The following is an 11,817-nucleotide window of genomic DNA, read 5'->3' on the forward strand; positions in this document are numbered from 1 at the left end:
TGTATGTGTGTGTGTGTGTGTATGCGTTTGTGTCTGTATGCGTGTGTGTGTGTATGTGTGTCTTTATGCGTGTGTGTGTATGTTTACCTGTGTGTGTACGTACGTGTGTGTGTTTGTGTGTGTGTGCGTGTTTCTTGTGTAAGCTGAAAGTCGCGAAAAAGTATTGAAATATCTATTGCTCCAAGGGTTCAGGGGATCTCGTAGTCGAGCAGTCTCGACTAGAGCTTTCTTACTTGTTTAACATAAAGTTTGATAATTCAAAACTAATAATGAATTGTTTTGGTTAATATAAATGGGGAGGAAGTCAATTCCATATTCTTTTTAAGTTCTGGTATAAACACATAAGGGATACAAACTGGGCTATTGCATCTAACATCCGATGTCAAATTGGCGAAGCAATATTCATAAATGAAGTAATGTACTTATTACAACATGATTGTACTACATCGACCAACTTTTCTTATCGGGAATGAAAACCTGATTATAAATTTATTGTCATATTATCTTGAAAATATAGGGTATCCATCTTCGGCAGGGTATCCAATCTTAGCTAAATACACAAGATTCCAGAAGCGGACCTATATTCTTAAAGTCACATGTACTTCAATAAAGATATAAAAGGTTATCGAAAACAAACGAGCTATTGTGAAAACAGATCTTAATTCCGATTGTTTTGTTTGAATATAAATGAGTGTGCTTGTAAAGAAAATACGTTGTCGGCAATGCATTCGCTCTCAGTCAAATGCCAAAGTTCCAGTGCAGCTGCTTTTAATTTACCACTCTATAAACGAACTATCTAACTAACTATCGTTAGCGTATCGGATATTCACAATATAAAATGCGCCTACTAGCTTCGTATAAAAGTAAACTCGAGTCTAGTATGCCCCATTTTGGACTCGGTACACTGAAAGCATATCATTTTTAACAATTAATACTCTCAATGCCTCACTATGAAATCGATGGACGAAAAGCATAGTATCGCTAACGACTACTGCTCCTCAGTGCCCCACGTTGGGCGCCATACAATTTGTAGTGAATTGTGGTGTGTAGGCCGACGAGTGCTGTATATGCTGCTACTAAAGCACTGCTTTGGCTCTATGCATTCCCTGTCCCTGGTCGGGCGCCAACATTCATTCATCAACATTAATGCATAGAGCTAGCCATAGATTTAGAGATAACGGGCGGGATCTCCTGGTCCCTTAGCTCATTCATGAGTGTAGGGGGGTTCTTTGTTACCTCTCCAATCTCCCAACACAAATTTTAAATTGTTAAGATCCCTAAAGATGGTCCACATGACCGAAGTGAAGGGGAAGGGGGGAAGACGAGCACAGAGGTTGTACCTATACCAGAAAAAAAAATATGAAGAGGCGAGGCCTTAGGTGACGATTGGCACCCGCTTCTCCACCCAACCCTACCATGGTTTTTTTTAAATTGGTAAAAACCCCCAATGAGAAAAATCGGACGACTTCCTACCCCATTATATAACCAAATTTACTAGACTTTTAAAATTGCATGATTCCTTCTCAATAACTGATGTAACTTGTTGAATTCATTTTTTTTATTGTTGAGTACGCAGACTCAAAAAAAAAAAACAAAGTTCTTACAACTAATATTCAAGACCTATATATAAACTTTCTCATTGCTACTGTTATTTTTTTTCATTCAAATAATAATTTTTACTTCACTTACAATTATACGTTTACTATTTTTCTGCTGTTTTTATTTATCTAAATCATTATTTCTCTTTTCTTCTTTCTGCGTGCGGCCTTTCTGCGTGGTGGTGTCAGCTGTTAAGTGTAGAAATGGGGTATATTGGCGGGAGGGGAGGAACAACACAATCTTAAACTTTTTTTTTTCTGGCGTTATTTTTGTTAGTTATTTTTAACAAAAATTTTTTTTTCTCTTCAAGTTTTCTTTATAGGGTGTGTGGATTCATTTTTTTCTTTGATGTGCTGTACTTTGCTTTATGTTTCTTATTTATTCATTTTTATTTATTTATTGATATATATTTATTGATATATATTTATTTATTGGTTTCGTTTTTGTGTGTTCATTATATATATATAGTAATTATAGATTTTATGATTGAGCTTTTAAACCACTAATTTTTCTGTTTTCTTTAACTTTTCTCTCGACAAAAAAAAATAACTTCTCACTTGCCGTCGGCAATTTAAATGTCTTGCACAAACTCTTTTTTTTATTTTGGGTTCTTTTCTTTATATTTCGCAGTTTTTTTTTTTTTTTTTTCTATATGCAAATACTAATCTATTTTCAAATTTCTATTTCATTAGTTATATTTTTTCACGTTTTCAGAAATTCATATGGTTGTTTTTTTCACGCAGTAAAGTTTCTTTTATTTTGTTGGTTTTTTTTTCGGTTTTTTTCTTTTGATGCTGCCCTTCATCTCCCCCGTCGCTTAGGCGTTATGCTGCTCTGCCGGCTTTTCGTACCCTAACCTCCGCTCTTCAAGGTGACCCTTGCTGGCGTGAAGTTAGGGTATCTAATATGAGAAAAATGGACAAAAGTCCACTGAAAATGGAAAATCTTTCTTAATTACTTGAATTTTTTTTTTTCTCTGAACAGTCTTTTTCACATACCTGATATATATATATATATATATATATATATATATATATATATATATATATATATATATATATAAATGTTTATATATCTAACATATATTTTGAGACCGGCAGCTGCGCGCTGCAAATTCAATTCAATTCAATGCAAAAAGCAAACGCGATCGCTTGCACTTTCTTAATCTTTGGGTTCGTGGGTTTTATTTTGTCAAAAACAAAATTTTTTTATTTGGTTTAATTATATAGGTTTATACTTTTAAATTTTCAGCACAACCAAATTTTGACTTGATGATCTCGTGATGCCGGAAAAAGAACGATTTGACCCATGTGGCTCTTTTTATAGGCCCACATTCCAGTTGCTCTCTCTCTCTTCTTGGAATGTAAGAAGCGAAGATGGGTGCAATTTACCAGCTGTGTCCCAAGCTTTGAAGGTTCTTGCAAAGGCTTGCTCTCGCAATGTAAGCTTTTGCAAGATCAGCTGGTATTGCAGTGCAGGCGACAAAGTTGTCGCGAATGATATGCACTGCAATTGTGAATTATCATTAAATATATTTTTTGACCATTACACTCTGCTTAAAGAGCTTTTTTTGTTGTTTTCGTTCACCGTTTTTGAAAAAAAGCTTTTGTGACAAAAAGCTTATTCTATGTAGAAGCGATCGGCTGAAGAAATTGCTAAAATAACGGTACATGCTAATAAATAGAGCGAAAAGAACAATTACTTAGAGGTTGTCAAAAGTATTTACACACAATTTTTTTTGCGTCTTTAGTATTTACACAAAACTTAAACAATGTTTATTGCTTTTATTTAATGTTATTTATTTTGGACTTTTGCTTTATATAACAAAGGGCTTATTTATTTAACTTTGTGTTAAGTTTTCCTGCTTTTACTTCAATTACAGCTCGATGCCTTACTGGAATTGATGCCACCAAGGATCGGGCAAGTCAATTGTTAATTTCGACCAAATCTCGGTAATCTCCTTGATGATATCATCCTGTTTTCGGTCCTTGTTGAATGATCTGTTAGATTTCATCATTGCCCAAACATTTTCATTCGTTAAGGCCCGGACTTTGCGAAGAACAGAGCAGAATGACTTGGTTTAATTTCCTCAAAAACTTTGTAGGTATTGATCTTTTATGGCAAGGAGCATTATCTTGCTGCAGTAGCCAGTCAATGGCTAGAAATTGTCTGTTTCCCGATGTAAAATCATGGTGAATTAATATTGGCAGATATTCTGATTGATTTAGAGTGCCTCGCCCACAGAGCTAATGGGAACCAGAGGATTCCGCCCGCCATTACCCGAGCCACGTCTTGTGTATGTTTGTGTATGTATGTATGTATGTATGTATGTATGCATGTGTGTGAGTATATGTATGTGTATATATGTATACATATGAATGGGGTGCTGTTTCGCCTTCATTCATTACACGAGTACGAGCGATATTACATAAGTTTTATGGCGCCCAATATGGGGCCTAAAATTCGTAGAGCGAAGGCAATACATTGTTTCGTTCATACACAAGTCAGAACTATTACATACATTTTTATGGCGCCCAACGTGGGGCACTGTGAGTTAATACGCTTTCAGTGAACCGAATTTTTCATGTATAGCGACTTCTATATGGAGTAATAGTTATACATAACACCCCTTTTGTGAGAATACTAGTTGTCTCAGTAGCCTGTATTGCTGAAATAGACTTAGACTTGGTTGGTCTAGCTATCGCAACAGCGACTGCTGAGAGGTATAGATTTGTTTTCATAGGTACTACGAAGCTGTTGGATTCAGACCGATCGCAGGCCGAGACAGCTTGAAGAATCTTTCAACTTTAAATTAATTAAAGCATCTCTGCTTTGGAAAAGAAAATCTTCCTTCACAATTGTTGCTCGTTTTTGTTTGCTGTGGATGAAACCACAATTCAATCTAGTTCTAGAAAAACTTCTCTAAATAATTCCAGAATATTGTGTATTCGGCTAGGATACCAATACTGATTATCCCTGGAGGGTATTCTTTACTTAACTGAAGAATGGTAGAAGCCTAAAGCAATGCTAGTTGTGTGTTGATAAGTTGTTGTTGTTGCGTCTTTAAGTGTACTATTGTCTGGCACTCGAAGATATGCTGCCTGTGCATTCCCTTGCCGAATAGTATAGTTTTTGGTTGTAGCGATAGTCAATTTGTAAATACCTGCTAGATTTAGTTTCAATAGCCCAAAATGAAACAATTCGAAACAGTTAGAACTTATAAGAATACCTCGATTCTCTCTCTATTTGCCATTAATAGTCAAATTTAACAAAATATTTTAGTAACTATGCCTGATATAAATACACCGCCGCACGTCGCATCTGTAGGTAGTACAGAGAACAAATGCGCGCTATGAGCGACAGAAATGGACGATACATATCCTTGCTATTTATTAGCGTGTCAGCATATTTTTCATAAAAACTGCGTGGAAGCGTGGTGAACAGAAAATACCGTCTGTTATACTTGCCAGACACCAATAGATAAGCAGCAAATGAAGCTAGTAGTAGGCAATTGCTCACCCTCTCGGAGGCATGAGACAGCTCCGCCACCAGCTCCAGTAACTCGTCGAGTTACAACTAGAAATCTTGCCAGAACTTTAGCACTAGATGAGGCCAACAATCCAGCTAATGTACAAGAAGCCGCTGCGTTGAATGCTAGTGGCGCACAGTCATCAGCTTTAGATGCGAGTCAAAGCCCGAGTCAGGCTGAAGCTGCGCGACCCAGAACTACTAGGGGCCGACCCAGAGCAACTCGACCATTCCGTGGTGCGAATTCTCAATGACTCAGCATCCGGACTACAATGTTATTCAGAACATGAATGAAGAAACAGTTACTAGGGTCATGTCCTCGCTATCCATAAACAACCGCCCTTCGCCAATCGAACCATTGCCGATAGCGAACAGTCGCGAGTCCCCATCAATAGGCGCTTGCTCCTTGAATAGTCGAAGGATCGTTGACATTATGCAAAAGTGGGGAGTTCAATTTGATGCTTCATCAGATGGATTAGGGGTTAATGAATTTATCTATCGTGTTAACTCGTTAACAGATGAGACCTTAGATAGTGAGTTTACAGGCATGTGCAAGAATATGCATGTGTTATTTAGCGGAAAGGCTCGATCATGGTATTGGAGATACCACAAACAAGTTGACCATATTATTTGGTCTGACCTCTGTGCATCTCTTTGTCAACAGTATGATGACTATCGGTCAGGCTTTATGAAGATGGAGATGATCAGAGCTCGGAAGCAAAAACCAAGAGTCTTTTTCAACTTTCTATGAATCTGTAGCCTCTCTTATAGATAAATCTTCACTCAAGGTAGCAGAAGAAGAATTAATGGAGATTTTAAAGAATAACTTACTCCCTGAAATACGCGAGAAGCTATTATATCAGCAAATCTTACGCTGGATAGAAGGCTTACATGGCGCCAGCATATCAAAAATAAACGCCAGCAGCTGAACCACAGACTTGGACGGTTGTACTGGCTTATAGGCAATAAGTCCAAGCTCTCCCTTAAAAACAAAATTCTAATATACAAGGTTACGCTGAAACCAATATGGACATATTGTCTACAAATGTGGGGAACGGCCAGCAATTCCAACGTGCGAATAATATAAAGATTCCAGAACAGAGCACTAAGGCTCACCAAGGCTCCATTCTACATGAGGAACAGGTACCTGCATCGCGACCTCAACATCCAGACAATCCATCAAGCCATTCGTGAAACGTCAGGAAAATACACAACAAGGCTGGATGACCACGCCAATCCACTCGCCATTAACCTCCTCGACAACAGTCAACACTTGCGTCGCTTGAGGAGACTATATCCACTTGATTTACCTTTTAGAACAGATCATGCTATTTAACTAATTCAACCCTCCCTACACCCCCACCACATAACTAATTAGGTAGCGCCCTGAATGTGTACTATCCCATTTATTGAATGTTCAACAAAGAACAGATTGTAAATAAAGATATATACAAAAAAAAAAAAAAAAAAAAAAATAAATAAAAAGTATAACTCTAATACACCAAGTGTTGGTGGCGACGCGTCAATGTTAACATCTCTATCGCCGTTATGAATGTGCCCAATTAGCAAAAGTGTGAGAGCATAATAAGAATGAGCGCACTGAAGACCGCGTGTGTGAATGAATGAGTGAGTGAGATGGTTAAGAAAACTCGCTCATTGGAAGAATAACCCTGCAATACGGTTGAGCGAGCAGAACTTCTAATACGGTACACACACTGTATGCTAATGCCGAAACTTATTATGGTTTTGTCCAATGGCGATTTATTTAGTAAGATACATAGTACATATGTGTATGTACATTTTAAGTATATGCATATGCATGTCTTATGGATCATTGTTGATCGGTCGCATTCCATATGTGTTTCAAGGCCATTCAGCAGTCAGTGCTGCTGACATCTTAGTTGCTCTTTATCTATTGTTTTTATTGTTTGTTAATCATGTTAACAATTGTCATTTGTATTTACTTTCGATCATTGTGAACAAGTATAGATGTTTGTTTGTAACCACAAATCATCCGTCTATCAAGTGCTTCCGTCGAGCAATTTGCATTTTATTGACTGTTTTCAACACATTTCTTCTATACATTTTTTTATCGATAGACTTCCACTGACCACTGCCAGATAACATAAGAACTGTTTATTAAACTTTTTTTTTTTAATATTTAACCGGCATTTCGCCTCTGACCTTTGTCAGATAATTCTCTTTATTAAACTTGTTTAAGATCTGATCGACATTTGCCCTCTGACCTTTGTCAGATACTTCAATTCAATTCAATATTTATTTAATATTTAATAGGCATTACTTCCACTTTTTATACCCTGAACCCATTGAAAATGGGAAATCAGGGTATAATGGTTTTGTGAAAAGTATGTAACAGGCAGAAGGAATCATCGCAGACCCCATAAAGTATATATATTCTTGATCAGGACGACGAGCTGAGTCGATATAGACCTGTCCGTCTGTCCGTCCGTCCGTCCGTCCGTCCGTATGAGCAAAAGGATCTCAGAAGATATAAGAGCTAGAGATCTGAAATTTGGCATGCATACTCGTGTATACCATAGGCAGTACGAGTTTGCTTTATTTTTTCGATAACTCATCCGATAACTTTTTTATCGAGAATAATCGAAAAATCGACTTGGTTTTTTCAGCCTAGTTTGAACACTTTTAAGCCTGGAGACTTCAAATTTGCGTTGTATATAGAGTTAATGGACACAAAGATTTTGTAATTTACAGATTTTGGATACCACGCCCCCTTCGTCCCCAATTTGTAAAAAACGCATTTCAAATACTAGAGACTTGTGCTTTGGAATGTACACACACCATATGATTACGCTCTGAAAGTTTCATTAAGATTGTATGTCTACAAAAGAAATTATTTAAGAAATAAATTCTCATAATATTGCCCACATTGCAGCGCAGCCGCTGCTTACTGCGCAGTTAGCAGAGCGCGTGCTTATAAGTGATTGATTAGAATATCAGCTTGGAGGGTTCAGGGTATCTCCTAGTCGAGCAGTCTCGACTGGAGCCTTCTTACTTGTTTCTCTTTGAACGGCACGACGAACGCAGCGCGACAAGAAAACAAAGAACACTAACGGATTCGAGCCAGGCATTGGAATCGCATTGACACAGCCACGCTGCATTTATATTGCGATTTTTTTCTTTTCACCGTTCTGTTCATCTTTTTCAAGTATAATTATCTAGTTAGTTATATTTTTGTTTTATTTATTTATTTTTTTTTTTGCCTCGTTGCCAATTTAATAACCCGGTACTTTCGATAAAACACTTTATTTCCAAAGTAATAATATAAATATTTTTCCGCTTCGCTTGTCACAAATGTACAAAAAACTAAATCAGAATAGAGAGAGAGATAATAAGAGATCATAAAGAGATAAAGTTAACGGGCTCTGCTTTGTAGGCGTCGATTGCTGCTTAGCATCTCGGCGCTGGTTCCCACAGGATGCATTTCCATTTGTATTTCCGGACGAAGGCTTAGACAATTTGCATGTTATACAGTTTTCTACAAATTTCTTTACATACATATTTCATCATATTTTGAAACTAATATTGCTAAAAAATCTCGTCTAATGTTTTCTGCCAACCCAAGTTATTATTATTATTGCTTCATGCACATGATCTATTATAGACCATCTGAAAGCATTCGATATCAAAGGCACACGTGTATTGCCATTTCGCTGAATAAAGCGATACAGCAACCCGTCTAATTTTATATGTTCTTACAACATCGTTTTGAATTCCCAGCGTTTGTTTGACTATATCCATTATGTCCATATCGCGTTGCTGCTATTCGACTATTCTACCATAACCGTTCGAGCTCGCATCTGTGTGAAGTTATATTGGGAGTTGAGGATCAAAAATAACAAGTAAGAAAGTTCTAGCCAAAACTGCTACCCTGAACCCTTTAAGCTGATATGCCACTCATTCTGCACTTCTTTTATGCACACATACATACACATGCATCCAGACACACGTATAAGAACGCGCTCTGCTGACGGCGCAATAAGCAGCGACTGCGCTTGGGCTGCGCTGCAATGTGGGCAATATTATGAGAATTTATTTGTTGAATAATTTCTTTTGTAGACATACAATCTTAAGAAATTTTCAGAGCGTAATGTGTGTACATTCCAAAGCACAAGTCTCTAGTACTTGATACGCGTTTTTTACAAATTGGGGGTGAAGGGGCGTGGTATCTAAAATCTGTAAGTTTCTAGGTCCAAAAATGTTCAAATTAGGCTGAAAAAACAAAATCGATTTTTCGATTAATATCGATAAAAAGTTATCGGATGAGTTATCGAAAAAATATGATAAACTTGTACTGCGTATGGTACACACGAGTATGCATGCCAAATTTCAGCTCTCTAGCTCTTATAACTTCTGAGATCGACATCCTCATACGGACGGACGGACGGACAGTCAGACAGACGGACAGAGCTATATCGACTCAGCTCGTCGCCTTGATCAACAATATATATACTCTATGGGGTCTGCGATGACTCCTTCTGCCGGTTACATACTTTTTCACAAAACAATTTTACCCTGATTTCCTATTTTCAATGGGTCCAGGGTATAATAAGCACTGGGTCACTTGTCAACATGGAAATGATTTTTTGACGTATGTGTTCGTTCATGCTCCTCCTTCCAAATCCGTTATTGTTCGAAGTCAAGTGATACAAAGGTTTCATTTGTTCAGAGAATCTAGGAGCAAACTTTCTGAAATATGAGGCCAAGCCTATAAATTGCCTTAATTGTGTGACACTGTTTGGCTTTGGTAAAACGGACAACGACTTTAGTTTTCTAAGGTTTGGTTTTATTTCACCATTTTTTATGTAAAATACAAGATACTCAATTCCTGTTCACAAAAGCGGACATTTCTTTATATTAAATGAAAATGCATTTGCCAATGCCTTTAAAACGATTTTTAGCCTTTCAAAAGCCTGTTCTTTTGATTGTGCCACAATCAAAACATCGTCAATATAAACAACTGCGTATGAATATGCCAATTCACTCAAAGCGCTTACAATCGCACGCTGAAACACTGATGAGACATTCTTAAGACCAAATGGCATAGCTAAAAATTCATATTGACCCTCTGGAGCTACAAAAGCGGTTCGTTCAATAGAATCTTCGTGTATATGTATTTGATAAACCCCGCTTGCCATGTCCAGGCTGGAAAAATATTTTCACCTCGTAATCTGGCTATCTGATCTGATATCAATGGAAGAGGATATTTATTAGACACGGTATTCGCATTTAGTTCACGATAGTCTACACACAGTCTATCACTACCATCTAATAACATTGGACTAGCAAATGGTGAGCTGCTTGCTCGTATGACATTTTCTTTAATCATTTGCTTAAATTTTTCCTCTAACAAGTTCCTGCTCATCTGCGCTCAGCCTATATTGGCGTCTGGACTGTTTTATTTTTATCTAACAACCGAATTTCTAAAGCACATTAGTGCTACTTCCGAGTTACACGACTATTTGGCATCATTTAAATGCTCACTAAATAATGATTTTAACTTTCGCACATCACTCTCATTCAGTTCAACATTGCAACATTGCATTTTCAGTCAGCTTCTATAATCACACCAAAACCGAGCTGCAAGATTTCTCTACCGATATTACATCATGTTTCAAGCAATCATCTGTCACCAAATGAAATGCACACACATGAAATAATATTTGTAGGTTAAATTGAAAAACTTGCACTGTAGCCAAAATTCGCCAATTGCTCTTCACAATATTTACTCCTATATCTCTCAATGTTAATCAGATTGTTTATTCGCTTGCCAAACAACTAATTACTTCATGTTCCCTTGATCACATAACACTCGGCATCCGAATCAAAGAAAAAATGGAAAGAGCTTACCCAGTTGGTACATTTTTCCTTTTCGGCTTTATTACTGTACACAAGTTTACTCGCTTCTCGGTGCTGACGTCTGCGACTCCGATATGCGTTCTGATATCTCTTATGGATGTGGGCATCCCACTTCTGATGTCAGACATGGCTCTAAATTATTTTGCTTTTGATATTCTTTTGCTTTGAATGCAGCAAGTCGCAATTGTCTCGTTGTTACTTCATGTCGTCAGAGTAAAGCCACGTACGCACAGCCTCAACGCTCGTGCCTATGTTCACTTTTTCACAACACAACAACATTCGCGCCACACTCGGCTGAAGCATCTCTCTCGCTCTCGAGCCTCTTTCTCGGCATAGAATTTACCGCTAACCGTTATTCCTCTTTGGTCATTTGCTTTGCTTCTTGCATTGTCTATGTAGCGACACAGTCACGACACTATGAAGTTTTACAACATCGCAAAGAAGCATCGCAACATTGTGTCAGACTGACTGACGCAACAGTGCACCAATACATTGCTACGTCATCATCATTTCACTTTCATGTTATTATCATAACATACTCCTGTTATGTTAAATTCTCATGTTAATTAAATAAATCTCTGACATATTCAAATTACGCTGAGAAAACGAAATCAATTTATAGTTTATTCTCAATAAAAAAGACATCGGATTAGTTATCGACAAAATATAATGCTAAATTTCAAGCCTCTAGCTCTTGAATCTTCTGAGATCTCGGCGCTCATACGAACGGACAGACGAACAGGGCTATATCGACTTAGCTCGTGGTCTTGATCAAGAAGTGTTCTCTGGCTA

The 11,817-nt window shown here is 37.4% G+C and overlaps 1 protein-coding gene and 1 long non-coding RNA gene across 3 annotated transcripts in view; both read right to left on the reverse strand.

Moving 5' to 3' along the window:
• LOC6586276 (mitochondrial import inner membrane translocase subunit Tim13) overlaps window positions 1-11,044 on the reverse strand; it is an 83,465-nt gene extending 72,421 nt beyond the window's left edge. The window contains exon 1 of the mRNA XM_044009203.1: window positions 11,017-11,044. Coding sequence (XP_043865138.1) covers window positions 11,017-11,029 — 13 coding nt within the window. The 5' untranslated portion in view covers window positions 11,030-11,044. The remainder of the gene's footprint in view (window positions 1-11,016) is intronic.
• LOC116804649 lies at window positions 1,537-3,124 on the reverse strand. Of its 2 annotated transcripts, none has more exons than XR_006357344.1 (2): window positions 2,837-3,124; window positions 1,537-2,529 (listed from the first exon to the last, which is right to left on the reverse strand). It is a non-coding gene; the product is annotated as an uncharacterized LOC116804649 (long non-coding RNA). The 2 variants fall into 2 exon arrangements; XR_004364654.2 differs by lacking the exon at window positions 2,837-3,124 and adding an exon at window positions 2,598-2,631.
• Window positions 11,045-11,817: the final 773 nt, after the last annotated feature.

This window comes from Drosophila mojavensis, unplaced genomic scaffold, assembly GCF_018153725.1.
Source record: "Drosophila mojavensis isolate 15081-1352.22 unplaced genomic scaffold, ASM1815372v1 contig_136, whole genome shotgun sequence".
NCBI lineage: Eukaryota > Metazoa > Arthropoda > Insecta > Diptera > Drosophilidae > Drosophila > Drosophila mojavensis.